Source organism: Megalops cyprinoides, chromosome 5, assembly GCF_013368585.1.
Source record: "Megalops cyprinoides isolate fMegCyp1 chromosome 5, fMegCyp1.pri, whole genome shotgun sequence".
NCBI lineage: Eukaryota > Metazoa > Chordata > Actinopteri > Elopiformes > Megalopidae > Megalops > Megalops cyprinoides.
This window is the reverse complement of record NC_050587.1, coordinates 40743404-40762623: the sequence shown is the minus strand read 5'-3', so window position 1 is coordinate 40762623 and position 19220 is coordinate 40743404. Positions and strand designations below refer to the sequence as shown.

Genomic DNA, 19220 nt, shown 5'->3' with positions numbered 1-19220 from the left:
AAATGGATTTGCAAGAAAAAACTTGCAATTTTGTTCTTGCTTAAAGGCTTAACAAACAATTTTATTTAAATAATTTAATCACAAACAACGGTATGCAAATGCCTTTAATGTGGTGGAACTACATTTGTTGCTGTTCGGTAAATTCTTATACATATCAGTATCCTCAGCCTATAGGCTATGAACTTCTCGAAGCCGGTGATCAAACCCCGGTGTGCGTCTTACGCAGTGAAAACTAGGTTACTGAACATCAGCGTTGATCGAACCCCCTGATTAGACACCATTAGCTGCGCACCTAATTAGACAAAGAAAAGAGGAGTCTATCTAATATGCATTTCCATACACGGATACAATACCAAGGAATACTGGGGGCGGGCAGACAGAGAGGGCGAGGGAGCTAGAAAGGAGGTAAGACAGATGGAGAAAGACAAGAATTAAAAAGTTTAAATCATCTTTATTTTGAGAAGAAGGAGAGAGGGAAGTAGGGAGAGAGAGGAGGTGGAGGGGAAGGAGTTTGCACACGTTTGCACTACACATTCCATCAAAGGCGATGGAGTTACGGGATGCCAGATTGCAACACATATTTTCATGCATTTTCTTCCCAGATTGAGGCTGAATCTAGATTTTTCCCCAAGGAACAGGAAAAAAAATAGTGATTTCCTTCCTATTTAATTTGCACAGAGAAGGAGAGATAAAGCCACCCGCAACGGAGATTCGCGCGCCGTTTGTGCAATAATTTGTTCACCCCATTGATAATCACGCCTATGAATACCGATGATGCAAAGCAATTCTGCAATTCAGAGACGGGGGGGGGGGGGGGGGGGAGAGAGACAGAGGGCTACACTCCGTGCTGAGCTCACGTTAATAAGAATCCGGTTTACTCTGCGAACTGCGCATGAATACTGCGCTGTATATTTTGCGAGGCTTTGCTCCCTGGTCTCACATGGGTGCTCTTTCCAAGTCCACTTCCTATTGGTGTTTTTCAAAAGCGATTGGAATCGAGCTCAGCCGGGCGTGCGCGCAGTGGATATTACCCGTCGGCGAGGTGTCCCGTGCGCCATCATTGGCGTTTGCTCTTCGTCATGTTTGCTGCGCTGGCCACCGGGCAGGCTTCGGAGCGCAGAGAGTACGTTTGTGACGCTGCTTGTGGTACCGTTGAGCATTTCCTCAACGGGGTCACAACTGTGGATCCCGCAACCAATCTGTCGTGCGGGGAGCCGCCGCTCGACTTTGGCACAGCAGAGAAGGTCGTTATTGGAGTAACGCTGACCGTGATCACAACAGTGACTGTGGTGGGGAACACGCTGGTGGTGATCGCGGTCTGCGTTGTGAAGAAACTTCGACAGCCCTCAAACTACCTGCTCGTGTCGCTGGCGGTGGCGGATCTTTCAGTGGCTCTCATGGTCATGCCGTTTGTAATCGTGACGGACCTGACCGGGGGCAAGTGGCTCTTCGGGGAAGTATTCTGCAACATCTTCATTGGCATGGACGTCATGTGCTGTACCGCATCCATTATGACCCTGTGCGTGATCAGCGTGGACAGGTAAGGCACACCTGTCCGGCTGTAAGCGAAGGCCACTGAAGACTTCTGCGCAAGCCAAACCAAGTTGTTCAAGAGATCTCTTATGTGGCAAAAGAGCGAATTGTAGCTCTGATCAGGTGTATAACTTTCACAAAAGGACATTTGGACGGGTGGTTTTTAGAAGTTTTATTTCATGCCGGTTGTTTTTGCGTTTTCCAAGTCCGTACGCATTAACAGACATTATATTTTATGGAGATATACTGAAATGCACTAATAACATCGCGCACAAACAGCTTGTATGGAAAATGATATCGTTAGAATTTGAACGGAAGAAGAAATTCTTATTTAGTCCAAGGATCTCGGTGTTTATTAGAAATCTGAATTAAGGGTAATACTTATTGATTCACAAACTATATCCCAACACTTGCTCGTCAGCAATAGGAACGCTATAACTGCGGAATCGTTCACAGTAACTGATTTACGCACATATGTGAAAGAATGTGGTCGTCATTGTTTTCTAAGGGGCGATGCCATCCAATGCGATTGGACGCTGCCCTCAGCGGTACACGTGCGCTCCAGTTTGAAACAGAGCGGTTGTCCTGTTTCAGCATGGTACTGTGCCATACCTTTGCTTCACGTTGCACTACTAGGGAAATGATTAACTCTGCGTTGACACAGAGAATATCAAGCGGCTGTTTACTGGTAGTCCCCAGTGTTTATCTTCGCCCAGGAAATTGCGTTATGTTTGTGGGAGAACATGTTTATCAATCTGTTTTAAGTCACAGCTCATTTCATTTGGCCTGGATGATGCTGTGAATTCCGATGCTTACGTCCATGTATGCAGCAAACTGTGGCGGACCCGAGCCGACTGATCGCATTCGGTTTCATTCTTTTTCCACGTGATCTGTCAGCATCAGCTAACAGTAATCCCTGATTGTTTATCCCTCTGAACATCTGTGGCGTCTTTTTATTATTACATATTCAGCTGATAACCTGTGACCTAGCAAGCGTGAAATCATTGAAGACAGAGTAACGTTCAATGCAGCTCCCAGAGCCGCTACGTGTGGACCGCCGGGTCAGAAACGACAACTTTTTGCAGTTGCATCTAACAGGTGTACCACTGGCACTGCCTCCTTCAGTGGGGCACAGGTAAATAACCATCTGCCTGGATAGGATGAAAACACTTTGTGCTGCAAAGAAATAATAGTTACCATTGATGATGCTGTTGCCCAAACATGAAAAAATGTGTTCCTTAACTTTTTGTGTAGTCATGAGTGTTCATTTGTTTTTGAAAACGAGGCCATTAGAATTGCTGTAGATCTTACACCTGAACAAATCTGGACACAGGTAGGGGGTTTCTGCTTACAGGTGTACCTTCCTGCCCCTCTACCGTACTCTGTGGAATCACGTGGGCCACAGATGCCTGATGGGAATCTGAGTTCCCACTTTTGGGGTAACTGCCCTTGTAGCAGTGTTGTGTGTCCTATTTTCCATTCACTTGCTTCTATGTGTATGAGAAACTGTGGCCTAATTTCATAAATTCAACATTGACATACATGCTGACTGGGAACATCAAGACTGCTTTGCCAACGATAGCCATCATCAAGAGGTCTTTGCTTTTATTAGAAACAATTCCTAGGTTACTGTAACTGACCTTCCTGCAAGTTCTCAGCTTGTTAAATCTGACCCTCAACCTTTACATTTCCTCACCAAATTGTTATTTAAGAGACGGACACCTTTATCTCACCTGACATTGAGGTAAAATTGCTGCTGGCTTTGGGGCTCACTTCCCCCCACACCTGCAAATGAAGGCTGACAGCCGGTGTCCGTGGCCGGAATGCTGATGAGTGGGAAGTATGATCTGTCCTCAGAAAGCAGCGGTGAGTCAGCTTCGCGCTCCGCTCTCCTGAGCGCTCTGCACAAATCGGCTGCCCTCAGGTTCCCTCATTACAATGAAGAATTCTGCATTGTGGAAATTGTTTGGCATGTTTAAAGTGTTTCCCTTCGTTTCTTTTCAAAGTGCTTAAACAGAAAAACCCTGTTGCCCCAGGACAAATGAGTCCACAGAAAGAAAGGAGATTGAAAGGAGCACTGAGCACAAGCTCAGCTGAAGAAGGTGCAGAGGTTCTGCTTGCTGATGAAACTCTCTTGACTGTTGGGTGAGAGAGGAAGTGAGATAAGAGGAAATGATATAAGCTCTCTGGATCTTCTGGGGCCATGGGTTTATTTATAATTTGTCCACAAACTCATAATAACAATACTGATAATTATAATTATAATAATAAACCACATTTTACAAGGCCCACCACAGAACACAAAGAAGCACACATCAAAATGTGCTAGTCAAAAAAACACCAGGACAGCAAAAAGCAATTTCACACCAGCCAGACAATGAAAGTGGCTTCTGAGTTTAACTTTAAAACCAGCTCACATTAGCAGACTGTAAGTGGCAGTGGCTTGCTGTGGCTTGCAGATTGAAAAGGTTGAAGAGGGTGACAGTTACAGTGCTGGTTCATGAAGAGCTGAAGAATGTAACCCTGGGCAACATCCAAAGAGCCCAAGCAGCCTCTGCAGTCTTCCAGTCAAGTAAGCGAGACCGCGTACAGACAGAGGCTCTATTTGAAACTATCCACTGCATACTGTGTACTGCATACTACACAAGTATATACTGTATCCTGCATGCTATTTTTCAGTGTAGTACCCAGTATCCGACCATTAATCATTACATTTGTAGTATGTTACACTGTCACGTGAAATCATTGCGAGTTTAGAAATGTCCAAATTTCTTTGTGGTATTCTCCAGTTAGACGCCACTTGCATTCTCCCGAGTGAGGAGTTCACAAAAAGTATTCGTGAGTTGAAGTATTTTCAGGTTTTTTCTTTTCAATGTCTTACCTTTCGGTGGTACGGGCACATAATGTGGCATGGAGGAGGAGAAGGGCTGCTACAAAAAAAACAAAAAAAACAAACATTTTGGCTATGATATTTGAGTATAAATACAGTGTAAGTAGCCTACGCTGCTAGCTTGCAAGCTGAACTTTTCATGGTGTTACACCTGTTAGGCTATATGTCGTTAGATAAGTAATAAGGAAAAAATGTATATGAAAATTCACGAATATATATTCATACCGTTTTGAAATTACAAGAAGTGAATACATAAATTGTGAATATATTATAAACAGCCGTCTTGTTGTCCGCCATGTTTTTCAGCTTTTTACTTTCAAATCACCTGTGACGTCTACAGCCGCACTTCTTTATGGGATATACTGTAGTAGGCGAGGTAGACTGGTCTGATGCATACTGGCAATATTTTTCCAAATTAGTGTGTCATCCGGGTATCTTTGTCATACTGGAATCATTTCGTTCACGTACTGTATACTACATACTACACTTGTATCAGTATACAGTGATAGTATAGTATGCGGTTTATACACACATACACACACACACACACACACAGACACACGGACACACACACACACACACACACACATATATATATACACACTTAATTAAACTATTGTTTCTCCTCTGTACCTGCCCCCCAAACTCACAGGTGCTTTTAATAGCCCTGACGTGCAGGAGAGCCTGGAGCAGCATTGATTCCAGGATTCCCAGAAAGCAGCAGGTCTGCCTCAGCTGCACACGGCTGAGTTATACTGCCGTCAAGGACACGGCCAAAAACCCGGGGAGGAGATGGAGGGAAAAGGGGCAGAGAAGGAGGAAGCCAGGGGTGAAACTTTAAGAAGTTCGCATCATAGCTGAGTCTCTGCAGAGCTCAGTCAGTCAAAGTGGGTTTCACAGAGCCCACCTATCAAAGGAATTACCCCAGAGCGCTGGCACTGCTTCAGACAGCTCCACGCGCTTCTGTGGACCAACTGAGACTCTTCTGTAAAGCAACTGTTAGGGATAATGCTAATGTACTGAAACCGGCGGGATAAAATCAGAGAATCACCTTTGTTGGTTTCCAGTACTTTCAGAGGGTGAGTTGTGTGGAAGTACTGACAATATCTCAAAGCAGATACATTAGCAGATTAATGTACAGGAGATCTCAGAAGAGCCCACAGGCCTAGAACAGCAACTGCAAAATCAAGGCAGTAGTACTGAAGCTATTGAGGTTCTCAGTGAAGCTGAAGAATTCATGGAGCTGAGATTTCAGGCATGGTTTGCTCTCAGTGGACTTAGAACCCCAAGACAATCCTCGTTATTATGTTCATCTTGCAAATAGGGCCAGGGGCTGCACCTGAGATAAAATTAAACCCAGAGAATGTGCTTGGCAAGGCACTGATTCTGGAGTAGTTTGAAATTTGCTGCATATTGGTTTGGTTTAGGATTAGTGTCAGGTGAGATGATCCTGTATATGAGGGCAGGTGCGAGAGCTGATCCTAAGGTAATCCAGAATTATAACAGCCACCTAATTGGACTGCAGTGCATCCATCCAAAGAAATTTCATCGATTGAATTTCCTCTTATTTATTGACTTTTCTCAGAGAGCATTCATATTGATTTCAAGCTCCAATTTGTCATCCAGCTAAACTTATAACAGTAAAATATTGATCGTTTTTGAGAGAACAGCCCAAGGTATGCTTTGGAACATTTAAAGCACTCCAGAGTTCAAAAGTGCTGCAGCAATCTCTTTAAATGAATTTCAAATGACCAATTAACTAATCACAAATTAAGAACACAGTTGTAATTAGGTAACGGCACGTTTTTTTCACAGAAGCAGAAAAATAACTTCTCATGTTGAGACTGCACAATCACAAGCTTTTGCAGCTGATTGGCTGAATTCTGGCTCTTGTTTCTGTGACAAAGACGGGCTGTTTTCCCCTCAGATCTCCGTTTGAAAGCCACTTTGATCTGAAGGAGGTCAGAATTAGTGGAGCGCGCTCTGAAACAGGCACCGGCAGCGGCACCACTTTATCTGCACATTGCGGCAGCACTGCGACTGCCATGCAGACCCCTGCTGGGATGAAAGCAGATTTCCCGCCATCTTCGCAGCGGAGGTCAACGACGGAGAGTCTGAGGCGAGTGGGGAGTGACTGCCCAAGGCTCCCCAGCCCAACAGACTCCGTATGAATACGGCTTTTTTGTAAATCCTCACAAACCAAAAAAAGAATTCCTGTGTCTCCTGTGTATGAGATGCCTCCTGGTCAACTTTATCCAGCATAAAAATGTTGGTAAGCTGGAACACACAGGTCTCTTTCTCCGGGGTGGGTTAGGCGTGGTGATTGCACGCAGTCTGTTCCAGAAACATATTCTGTAATCAAGAATTGCACTGTTGCTTTAAAGCAAATAACTCCACCCCCCCCCCCCCCCCAAAAAAATTGATCTTTCTTTTTATTTGTGCTAGATACCTGGGCATCACGCGACCCCTGACCTACCCCGCCCGACAGAGCGGGCGGCTGATGGCCAAGATGATCGCAGGCGTGTGGGTGGTGTCGGCCTCCATCACCCTGCCGCCCTTCTGTGGGTGGGCGGAGAACGTCAACGCGGAGGGGGTGTGTCTGATCAGCCAGGATGTGGGCTACACCCTGTACTCCACCACCCTGGCGTTCTACATCCCCATGGCCGTCATGCTCATCATGTACTACAACATATTCCGGGCCGCACGCAAAAGCAAGGCCAGGCACCGCCCCTGCATCACCCTGGAGGCGGAGTCAGGGGAGGGGCTGCGGTCGCGGGGCCGGAGGCCCGGAGGTGTGTCCATCTTCGGGCGGGAGCAGAAGGCAGCAGCCACGCTGGGCGTCATCGTGGGCGTGTTCTCGGTCTGTTGGCTGCCCTTCTTTGCCCTGACGACCGCCCGGCCCTTTCTGTGTGGCGGGTGTGGAGATTGCGCCCCCGTGTGGCTGGCACGCACACTGCTATGGCTGGGCTATGCCAACTCACTCATTAACCCTTTCATCTACGCCTTCTTCAACCGCGATCTGCGCGCCACCTACAGAGACCTGCTGCGCTGCCGCTGCCACAACATCAACCGCCGCCTCTCCGCCGCGGGCGTGCACGATGCCGCCTCTCCACCGCGGGTGTGCCCGAGGCCCTGTGCACGAGGACCTCCGCATTTGACAATGCTCCTGCCAGTGCAGGGACAGGGAGTTCATGGGAAGTGTAGTTCAAGGATGATTTGAGACGGCACTTGTGTAGTGTTGGGAGTATGTGGGAGAACTGCAACTCCCATGATGCTTTTAGATGGCCAGAAGGACTTAGGACCAGAAGCAGGAGGACGGCAGGAGAGACTGCCCTGTGTCAGCCTTACAGGCATGCATTCCCATGATGCCTTGCTGAGGTGGCCATTTGGAGGGATTCCAAAGGCGACATATAAACAAAAATTGGTTGTTATTGTCTTGTGGGACATGAAAATAATCAAATCAAATCCATGAGATCCATCTGGATTCTGGGAAAACTTACAAAATAACAATACTTACAGCTATGCCTGGTAATTGTAGACCTTAACTTATTACCTGTAGTTTTTACCTGTCTTGTGTGCCTGAATGGTTACATTATAATACACTGCTCTGAGATTTGAGTCAAATATCCTAGAACACGATGTTAGTCTATCTTCAAATACCTTTGCAAGGCATCAATGACAATATATAAAATTATGAGAATGAACATAAACAGGCACAATGCTAAATACTGAATAATACAATGCTAATATGCTAAATGCACAGCTTTTGCCCAGTGATGTGCAGTCTGAAAACCGCAGTGTACTACTGCCTCTGTGGAGGGTGTTAGACCAGCATGGACACAGTGACGCTCTCTCCAGGATGATGAATATGCAATGTCTCAGATTTCATCCAGCACGTCAGCTTTCAGGAACTTTAGGAAAGTTTGCATGATAAAAAATAGCCCCTGCAGCAAAGTTACCACAGGTTACCCGCTGGTATTCTACAGTAGCAATCAAAGCATATAGACATCGGCCAATTCTGTATGTGGTTTAGCTGTAAACCACATTTTCACAATAAACCACTGTTTCATGCGCTGGATATGCCAGTGTCCCCCTCCCTCCAGTTTGATATTATGAATCAGGGTTCAGACAGGGGTGTTACCCAGTGCTGTATAAAAGCAGTGCTGAAGTGTGTTCTGTGGACAGTTTGACATCCTAAAAATAAAACTCAACTATTATTCACACAAACACGACAAGTGCGTGGTGAGAACTGGATGGACCTATTCGTACGTTGACGCCTTAAGACTGCAAAAGTTAGTTTCACTGATTTCACAGTTTCTTTTTCTGTGTCCCATCACTGTTTCAAATGCTTCACCAAAGGATTCGAATAAGCATGAGCATCTCACATAGGGACGTCACAGAGAGAGAAACGGGTCTGTTGAGTTAGGACGCAGCGGCGGCTTCTGTCTGCTTCGGCCGAAAGTCTCCGCGCTGCCCTGTTATTTTGTATAACAGAAATAAAATGTACAGAATAAAGAATAAGAATAAAATGCTTGATAATTTTCTGGGGCGGAGGCTGCTTTTGAGGCCTCAAGTATTGCATGCATGTAGGCTGTGCTGGCTAAATGAGCTGAGCTCCTTTTCTCTACCTCCGTAACTGTAAATAAACCGTGACATTAAAATTAGATTCTGCGCCAAGAAAAATGATGAATTCAGTGCATTTGTTTGTATTTCCGGTCACATAGTTCCAAAGGCTCATGGGTCCAGAAAATAGCATTTAACCGAACCAAACAGGAATGAGTGTCAAGTTTTACCCTTAATCTTTTTTCTATCCTTGTGATTACCATGCCATCGTCACGCCGAAACTTCGTTTGTTTCTCGCAAACGCGAAAACACAAAAGTTCAGACTTCAAAGAGATCTCTGTTTCAGTGTCACGACCATTTATCCCCTGCAGGTGTGTGTGGTGTTCAAGTGACTACCTGCCTTCCACCGGTGTGTTTGCAGCCAAAAAAACATACTTAATTTCAATAAGCCATTCTTCAAAGCGAACATGCGTGTTCTAAATTATTTTGTGTACTTTGGTTCTGTGTTAATCGCGTGAATTCCAGTTGTAGCCGCTGTGCACGGGCAGCGTGTCCCTGCTACTTTACCAGGGAGCGCCGGTAAGTGCTTCTGTACCTGTTCATCCAAACTTCCTTTGAAAAAAAGCGATTTGGTTTATGAGTAAAGGGGCGCACTCAGATGTGAGCCAACATTTTGTGTTTTACATCTGCATTATCGTCTTCCTAAAACATCTGTTAAGCAGAATATTAATTGCGGTGTCTCTATAAACAAATAACATGTAAAACAACCTTAATAAGAACGATATTACTGCGTAATAAACCATTCAATGGCGATCGCATGTTCTCAATGGCTTCATGACAGGCAGACATATTAATTGATACAGCATATGTCATACGTGGTATTTGAAGCTCCAGGTATGAAAGCACATGTTTTGTTTACATTTTAACTGTGAATCAGGTGTGAACCAGTCACACACTGCGCCTGCTACAGAAAGACTCGCACAGCGTGGCAACACTGCCTCCATGTGGTCACTCTGCAGAAGAGCAGGCACTCAGACGCGCGTAACCTGGAGCAGTTTTTCTTCTCTTTTCTTTTCTTCTCTAACCTTTTGGTGATGAGCAAATCAAGTCAAAAACATGGAGCTACCCTGTGGTTGGGTTGTCAGTTTATTAAATTTTTCATTTGAACAAGTCCCAATAAGACTGCTCTCTTTCTCCTGAAAAGACTTCTCTGATAATCCTTCAACAACATTTATATTACATTACATTATTGGCATTTAGTAGACATTCTCATCAGGAGCTGCTTTCATCAGTTACATGTTTTATGTGTTATCCATGTATACAGTGGGAAATTTACTGAGGCAATTGTTGGTTAAGTAAGTTAAGTTGGTTAAGAGTACAGCAGCGCCCCCATGGGGAATTGAACCGCCAAACTTTCGGTTACAAGCCCTGATCCTTATTTACTATGCTACACTGATGCCCCAGACACCTCATCTCAGGCACCATGCTGCTGGTGACCAAAATGGCAATACTGTGAAAGTGCTATTATATACTATTATTGCTGTTAATGTTTCACATTCATGATTACAGTAAACACAAAATCAAAATCTTTTATAAAATATAAAAGTGCAGGCATATATAAAATTATAGGATATTTAATATGTTTGAATATAAATTAAATTAAGATTAAATTAACCCAAAATATACATTTACTGTAATTTACCATTTACACACTAACATAAGGGTGTGCAGTACACAGCACAGGGTTCTCAGCGCAGCGCGCTCGGCTGTGCGGCTGGCTGTGTCGGCGGCGGGGTCACGTCTCGGGCAGCAAGGCCCGTTTGGTGGCGTCGCGGACGCTCTTCAGGAAGCGGAGGGAATCGGTGCCACCGGTGCCCTGCCCCCCCAGGACGGCGTACCCCCCTTGGAAGGGGCACCCCCCCGCCCGCGCCCGGGCAGCCGGCACCGTGATGAAGCGCACCACCGCGTTCAGGTGGTAGCAGCGCAGGTTCACCAGCTCCGACACACAGGCATTATAGGCGCGGCGGAGCTCCGGGTTCGAGCTGGAGAGGACGAAGGGGCGGAGCAAGGGGCAGGCAGCCAGGGTCTCCACCAATCGGCGGTGAGGGGGGGGCATGTAGCTCCTCATCCGCTTCAGGAAGGAGGCAGCTGCCATGGAAACCAGGGGAGGAGGATGAAAGGTTAAACACAGTGAAGAGGGATTATAATAATGATAATTATAATAATGATAATCATGATGGTTGATTATCAGGGATAGGAGTGTTGTACTCTTCTGCTGTAATAACGCACAGCGAGGGGACGGTGTGTGATTTTGGGGTCCCGCTGGGGGACACAGAGACACGGTACCCCGCTTACCGAAGTCGTCGCTGCACCCCACGCCCAGGAAGGCATCAAAGCACTGGATGCAGGAGCTCTGAGCAGCGCTGCCCCCGGTAAGGCACAGGGGCTCGGCGGTGACCCCCTCGTACCACAGTCCATCCGGGAGCGCAGGGTTGTCCCTCCACCTGTGACCATGTGACAGAGTCACACCCCGAGCTGCACGCCCCCCCCCCCCTCACACACACACTGAGAAACAGAGGGTCGTCACACAGGTGACCCTGATGTGGAGCACCTCACCTGCCACCCCCTCAATTGTCTGCATGTGAAAAGCTTAGTAATTCCCTGAACACTGTCCCTTCCACTTCCAGACTCCTGTTTTTTGGGGGGCTTTGCCAAAAACAGTGCGTATGAACTCACCCTGAGAAAAAGACTCGTAGGCTCCCGTGGAACTGTGCAGGCTCCACATGCTCTGGAGGGGAAAATGCAGAAGAGCTTTTCACCAAAACACTCCAGCCTCACAAACAGAAGATCTCAGTGCTGTTCTGTCAAATGTTGTGGGCAGAGCAAACTTCCTCTCTGGACTAAATATCTCAGTGTTGCATCGAAGAGGAATTGTCTGATGGAGTCTGATGTACCTCAACCTCAATCCCCGCCCCCTAACACCTGCTGCCTCTCGGATTTGATGTTTATTTTACATGTAGCATTGTGATGTATTTTGGGTTCTGTGTTCTTGTGATTGATGTATGGTAGCATACTTGGCTTCCTTGTCTATTCTGGTTGCACAAGTTAACTTGTGGTAGGGCTGGAATGGTGTTGTGCTTCCACTCACTGGTCTGGGAATGTTGTTAGCCCGGTTTGACACTGTTGCTCATTTAACTTGAATGGATACACTTCTGTTCTATTGTGCTGCAAGCCGCTCTGGATAAGTGCACCTGCTAAATGCATGTAATGTAGTGCATGCTGACCCCAGAGCGTCTCTGGAACGTCTCTGGTACAGCGCTTTGTATCACACCTTGTGCATCCCAAGGCTGACCCCAGAGCGTCTCTGGAGCGTCTCTGGTACAGCGCTTTGTATCACACCTTGTGCATCCCAAGGAGGGACTGGAGCCAAACAGGAGCTTTATGAGTGCTCGACAGCAAGACAGGCGGCACGGCGGCACGGCGGCACGGCGGCACGACGGCACGACGGCACGACGGGTTAATGTGTGTTCATTCCTGTGGTGAACATTCTGTAAAAATTCCCGAGACCAACGAGCATTGCTAAAGTGGTTTGCAGGCTGTGGTATCTGGGGTTGGTGTGCTGTGAGCCTCTGGCTTGCCTCAGGTACAGATCACCTGCAGCTAAGGTGGGTCAGTGCACAAGTGCAGGGTGGTGTTGCTATGGTCGGCGCAGGTTTGAGTGAAACCCACTGTGGATAAGCCTGAAGCTCTCCCTCATTCTCCTGAGGGCATCACCCACGGCAACCAGACCCTCCTGCACCCCAGTGACGTCATCAGTCAGCATGGAGTTCATCACCATGGCAATGCCCTGAAAGATCAGCCAACCTCTCAGTCACTCTCAGATGAGTCGGAGCGTCAAACCTTTTACAGGTTTAACAGGTAAGAAAGAGAGAGGTCAGTACACAGGTAACTCTCACCTGCAGCCCAGAGCTAGCACAATGTTCCACCAGTAAGGACACTAGGAAGAAACCTCTGCTGCTCTCTCCTCCAGGGAACGTAAACAACGTATCCAGATTCCTACAAGAGACCATCAATGGCTGGGCTTTCAGGAAAACAGGTCTGTGGTGCAGCGCTGAATTATTTCCCCAGTGAAACACAGTTACTTACTCTATTTCCATGGGTCTGGCAGGTCAGAAGGGTGTTGTTCAAAAGGGTGAGCAGCAAGCGACCCACAAAAAAACAAATACATAAAGCGTTACTGTGCATCATTTCTGCATCACTCTGCTGTCCTTGTGTGTCTGTTTTCTCATGTTAATACTGGCCATTTATCAGATTATGTCAGGTGGAGACATGGCTAACAGGGGGAAGGGGGAGGAGAGAGAGAAAGGCCACACCCATCAGGATTCCGCAGCCTCCAATTGGCCAGGATGCTGTCAGCGTAAACCAGGATGGGCGGGAGGCCCAGAGTCTCTGACACAGCACAGTATGGTACGGCCAGCGCTTTAGGCAGGACCTGTCAGGGGTCAGAGGTCACACACACACACATACACATACACATACACACACACACACACACACACACACACACACACACACGCATGAGCACACATGCACACGCACATGCACACACACACACACACACACACACACACGCGCGTACACATACACACACGCGCGCACACATACACATGTGCACACACACACACACACACGCATGCGCACACATGCACACGCACACACACACGCACACACACATGTGCACACACACACACACACACACACACATACACATACACACACACACATGCGCATACATGCACACGCACACACACACGTGCGCGCACACACACGCACACACACACACACATATAAGCACTGTTACTTTGCTTAGGGATTCAGTCTTATCTATGAAACGTCTTATCTAATGTTGGTTACTAGTTTTATGGAATATTGAATTCAAATGAAATCATGTCACTTAAAGGGACAACAGTACAGTCCAACTCAGGACTCAACTCTGCCACCTGCTGGTCACAGCTGCACAGCCAGTGGAGCTTCAACAACCCCATGATAGGTGGAGCTCCTGAATGCGGTCAGTCTCTGGACCAATCAAAAGGCTTTGCTCTCTGTAGTAAAGTGAGTGGCTCTAAGCAGGGAGTCACTGATGACACAAAGCTCCATGCATTCTGCCACTGCTGAGACCTCACTCCCACCTCACTGCTGAGACCTCACTCCCACCTCACTGCTGAGACCTCACTCACTGCGGAGACCTCACTCCCACCTCACTGCGGAGACCTCACTCACTGCTGAGAACCTCACTCCCACCTCACTGCTGAGACCTCACTCCCACCTCACTGCTGAGACCTCACTCACTGCTGAGACCTCACTCCTACCTCACTGCTGAGACCTCACTCACTGCTGAGACCTCACTCCCACCTTACTGCTGAGACCTCACTCCCACCTCACTGCTGAGACCTCACTCACTGCGGAGACCTCACTCCCACCTCACTGCGGAGACCTCACTCACTGCTGAGAACCTCACTCCCACCTCACTGCTGAGACCTCACTCCCACCTCACTGCTGAGACCTCACTCACTGCTGAGACCTCACTCCTACCTCACTGCTGAGACCTCACTCACTGCTGAGACCTCACTCCCACCTTACTGCTGAGACCTCACTCCCACCTCACTGCTGAGACCTCACTCACTGCTGAGACCTCACTCCTACCTCACTGCTGAGACCTCACTCACTGCTGAGACCTCACTCCCACCTCACTGCTGAGACCTCACTCCCACCTCACTGCTGAGACCTCACTCCCACCTCACTGCTGAGACCTCACTCACTGCGGAGACCTCACTCACTGCTGAGACCTCACTCACTGCTGAGACCTCACTCCCACCTCACTGCTGAGACCTCACTCACTGCTGAGACCTCACTCCCACCTCACTGCTGAGACCTCACTCACTGCGGAGACCTCACTCCCACCTTACTGCTGAGACCTCACTCCCACCTCACTGCTGAGACCTCACTCACTGCGGAGACCTCACTCCCACCTTACTGCTGAGACCTCACTCCCACCTCACTGCTGAGACCTCACTCACTGCTGAGACCTCACTCACTGCGGAGACCTCACTCCCAGCTTACTGCTGAGACCTCACTCCCACCTTACTGCTGAGACCTCACTCCCACCTCACTGCTGAGACCTCACTCACTGCGGAGACCTCACTCCCATCTCACTGCTGAGACCTCACTCACTGCTGAGACCTCACTCCCACCTCACTGCTGAGACCTCACTCCCACCTCACTGCTGAGACCTCACTCACTGCTGAGACCTCACCCCCACCTCACTGCTGAGACCTCACTCACTGCTGAGACCTCACTCCCACCTCACTGCTGAGACCTCACTCCTACCTCACTGCTGAGACCTCACTCACTGCTGAGACCTCACTCCCACCTCACTGCTGAGGCGTCACTCACTGCTGAGACCTCACCCCCACCTCACTGCTGAGACTTCACTCACTGCGGAGACCTCACTCCCACCTCACTGCTGAGGCCTCACTCACTGCTGAGACCTCACTCACTGCTGAGACCTCACTCCCACCTCACTGCTGAGACCTCACTCCCACCTCACTGCTGAGACCTCACTCCTACCTCACTGCTGAGACCTCACTCACTGCTGAGACCTCACTCCCACCTCACTGCTGAGACTTCACTCACTGCGGAGACCTCACTCCCACCTCACTGCTGAGGCCTCACTCACTGCTGAGACCTCACTCACTGCTGAGACCTCACTCCCACCTCACTGCTGAGACCTCACTCCCACCTCACTGCTGAGACCTCACTCCCACCTCACTGCTGACACCTCACTCCCACCTCACTGCTGACACTGCAGCTCCCACCTCACTGCTGAGACCTCACTCCCACCTCACTGCTGAGACCTCACTCCTACCTCACTGCTGAGACCTCACTCACTGCGGAGACCTCACTCCCACCTCACTGCTGAGACCTCACTCCCACCTCACTGCTGAGGCCTCACTCACTGCTGAGACCTCACTCACTGCTGAGACCTCACTCACTGCTGAGACCTCACTCCCACCTCACTGCTGACACCTCACTCCCACCTCACTGCTGACACTGCAGCTCCCACCTCACTGCTGACACCTCACTCCCACCTCACTGCTGAGACCTCACTCCTACCTCACTGCTGAGACCTCACTCACTGCGGAGACCTCACTCCCACCTCACTGCTGAGACCTCACTCCCACCTCACTGCTGAGGCCTCACTCACTGCTGAGACCTCACTCACTGCTGAGACCTCACTCACTGCTGAGACCTCACTCCCACCTCACTGCTGACACCTCACTCCCACCTCACTGCTGAGACCTCACTCCCACCTCACTGCTGACACTGCAGCTCCCACCCTTCCTCCCCACCGCTGTTGCCCTGGCTCACCCTGGCCGGCTGGTGCAGGCCGCCCTGCCACACGTATCCCATGGTGATGAAGCCCAGGGCCAGGTGAGCCAGCCGCAGCTCTCTGTGGCTCTGCAGGTAGCGGGTGCTGAGAAGAGGCATCTGTGGGGCGGCAGTGTAGCACAGAGGTTAAGGAGCAGGACCTGTAACTGTAAGGTTGCAGGCTCGATTCCCCTGTGTCTGCGAAATGCCAATAATGTGATGTAATGTAATAATGTTAAATAAATAAACACAGATGGAGTCAGACTAGGCCACTGCTATACACCTCAACTGAACCCAGAAAGCTGACCCTCATCTGTGTGGTTATTAACAAAATTATACTGATTTAATGACTTTAACAACATATTAGCACAAACACACCCAACACTCAACACATTCATTTCACAAAGACCTCATAGAAGATTAAATGCAGTAATTTCAGTGTTCAGTTAACAGCTCAATGAAAGCTAGTTCATTGAATCATTCAACTAGAACGGAAACAAATGTACACAGACCTCCTGCCTGTGGCCAGGGGTCCCCTCCGGGGGGTGACGTCACGTTTTTGGGAGCTCACCTGCATCACTCTGTCCCGAAACTGATGCGTCTGGATGAGGTGGCTGAGGTTGGTGGCCAGGTCCATCCAGGTGCGATAGTACTCTGGGAGGTCTGTCTGCAAAGAGCACAGACACCTGAGCATGCAGCTCTTATACCTGTGCCAGGTGTTCCTACCCAAAGCACAGCCTGTGTACCTATTCATGACTGAAATTTAGTCCACAATTAAGGGCACTGTATCAGAACAAAATGAGAGTTTGATTGAAAGTGCTTAGCTGGGTGTAAAAGCAGGCAGACGCAAAACCCTTACTCGGCTGGTGTATAAATTCTTGCACATTAAACCAAACACCCTTGCTGAGGTTGACGTTCTCATGTACCGGAGGACAACAAACAGTTGGCAATGATGTGTGTGCTTGCTGTTCCCAACACCAGGGGGCAGGAATTCACAGGGACATGGCAAGGGCCTTTATCAGGACACTTCACACTTTTACCTTTAACCTTGCTGAGCTCTGTTCATTGGGCATGTTGGTAATTCCCACAGTGGAACAAAGAAGCCATTCAGGCATCGTGTCCAGCAGCTTTTTGGTTGCCAAAGAGCACAGCGGTCAGTTTGGGTGAATGCGTTTACAACAGTTTTATCATATGGAATGATGTTGGGAGCCTGTTTATGATCTCTGTCACTTTCTACCTGCCATGGACTCAGATCCTCTCAGTATTTTTGAAAAGACAAAATTCCCAGATATTTTTGGATTAAAGATGAAATCACTTCTGCTCACTCCTTGCTTTCAATGATCAGTCAGATTCTTCATCGTTCTTCAGCTGATGATGGCGAGGAGCCCACAATCAGCGGAACTAATTAGCTTCATTCCATTCTCTAATAGACGCGTGGCTCACTGTGGTGTGCAGGGCAGCTTGTCATGTAAAAAATAGTCTCGGTTGGTGTGAGTGTGTCGGAGGATTGTACCCACTCCTGCTTGAGCGCAGGGGTTGTCATGGTGAGAAAAGGCTTGTACAGAACTGGCAGCTCCAAAAAAGGAGAAAAAACTTAGAATGAGGCTGAAAGCTGAACTGGGGCCTTCCTCACCTGTCTCACAGCCTAAGCAAACGTCTGAGGCTGGGGCAGAGCTCCGGCCACCAAAGAAACTTTCACTGACAGAAACAGAGTACCAGCAAGGACCACCCTGAACATTGAAGCATCAACGGAAAGAACAACGAATGACAAACAACTTACAACAACAAGATTACAACAGCTATTGCGATTTATTAAGAGCATCACTGCCTGAGTTTAATAACCTCTTCTTACCAGGGGGTTTTCCAGGACGAAGCCGAACTCTGGCGACGCGTGATAAGAGCGCAGCTCAATAGAGCAGTATGGGCTGGAAGTGTTGGCTCTGTCCCCCATCCCGATTCCACCTGATTCCACAGCCATCTGTGCTCCAGCCCACTTCTGCTCACTCTTAAACCCAACGCTGATTTGATTATGCGGGCCACGCCCTTTCACAGCCGCCCCGAGCCAGTCGGGAAGTGCCCACAGGTCACATAACTGGTTCCCCAATCTGCAGCTCCCTTCTTCCTGTTTCCTGATTTAGAAACGAGATGAGCACAGGGAGAGGGAAAGGCAGTGATGTGTCACATGACAGAAACAAAGAGACCCCCCACACCCTTTGATTGGCCGCCCAGTGGTTCAGAATTTGCACTCCCTTCATAATAAGTGTCTGTTTGTGCACGTAGTCTTCAGTGTGTGTTTATAGTAAGCAATGTCTGTGGCAATCTCAGTTTGCTTGTGATCTGTGATCATTTGTGGCTGTCTGTCCTTTTCACACTACTATCTAAGTGTTGCTCATAAGTCTGGCCTGTTTTTGCTTTTGTGAGTTTCTCTGGATAACAGCATCCGTGTCAGCATCAAATGAATACATGTAAATAAAACACATTCTGTTGCATTTCCTGGTGTGGCCATGCCTCCTTGAACCAGCTGCACTTGTGCATTGTGATCATTATTTAATTTCATGAAGGAACCTGATCAGAGCGTTTTTGGTATTCTCACACATGCTCCTTTCAGAAAGCAGAACCCCAGAGTACAGTCTTCCTTAGAAAAGTCCACAGATTGGAATTTCCATAACTTTCAGTTCATAGCAAAGAGATGTGAAAGAGATTAAGCAGAGCTTATTAAATGTTCCTACAGAAAGAGAAGAAACAGGCAGTGTCAGCAGACCAGTGGGCAGCAGTGCGCATGTAATCATAGGGCTTGTAAGTGTAA

General features: G+C 48.3%; 2 protein-coding genes across 2 annotated transcripts; one reads left to right on the top strand and one right to left on the bottom strand.

The window, feature by feature from the left end:
* Nucleotides 1–1079: 1079 nt before the first annotated feature.
* LOC118778476 (5-hydroxytryptamine receptor 7-like) lies at nucleotides 1080–9378 on the top strand. Its single transcript, XM_036530009.1, has 3 exons — nucleotides 1080–1540; nucleotides 6869–7541; nucleotides 9358–9378. The coding sequence occupies exons 1-3, from the start codon at nucleotides 1080–1082 to the stop codon at nucleotides 9376–9378; spliced, it is 1155 nt and encodes a 384-aa protein (XP_036385902.1).
* Nucleotides 9379–10780: 1402 nt separating this feature from the next.
* LOC118778515 (indoleamine 2,3-dioxygenase 2-like) lies at nucleotides 10781–18378 on the bottom strand. The gene is made up of 10 exons (XM_036530069.1): nucleotides 18267–18378; nucleotides 16986–17081; nucleotides 16415–16534; nucleotides 13360–13478; nucleotides 13133–13147; nucleotides 12943–13042; nucleotides 12716–12833; nucleotides 11723–11774; nucleotides 11342–11490; nucleotides 10781–11134 (listed from the first exon to the last, which is right to left on the bottom strand). The coding sequence occupies exons 1-10, from the start codon at nucleotides 18363–18365 to the stop codon at nucleotides 10782–10784; spliced, it is 1221 nt and encodes a 406-aa protein (XP_036385962.1). The 5' UTR covers nucleotides 18366–18378; the 3' UTR covers nucleotide 10781.
* Between the last annotated feature and the right edge of the window lie 842 nt (nucleotides 18379–19220).

What these genes read in the sequence shown, in the direction of transcription:
- LOC118778476 (XM_036530009.1), top strand. Translation starts at nt 1,080, where the DNA reads ATGTTTGCTGCGCTGGCCACCGGGCAGGCTTCGGAGCGCAGAGAGTAC. An exon ending in TGCGTGATCAGCGTGGACAG is followed by an intron (nt 1,541 to 6,868) that starts GTAAGGCACACC and finishes TATTTGTGCTAG; the next exon opens with ATACCTGGGCATCACGCGAC. An exon ending in ATGCCGCCTCTCCACCGCGG is followed by an intron (nt 7,542 to 9,357) that starts GTGTGCCCGAGG and finishes TATCCCCTGCAG; the next exon opens with GTGTGTGTGGTGTTCAAGTG.
- LOC118778515 (XM_036530069.1), bottom strand. Translation starts at nt 18,365, where the DNA reads ATGGGGGACAGAGCCAACACTTCCAGCCCATACTGCTCTATTGAGCTG. An exon ending in GAGCTTCAGGCTTATCCACA is followed by an intron (nt 11,775 to 12,715) that starts GTGGGTTTCACT and finishes TTTCCCCTCCAG; the next exon opens with AGCATGTGGAGCCTGCACAG. An exon ending in CTACGAGTCTTTTTCTCAGG is followed by an intron (nt 11,491 to 11,722) that starts GTGAGTTCATAC and finishes ACATGGTCACAG; the next exon opens with GTGGAGGGACAACCCTGCGC.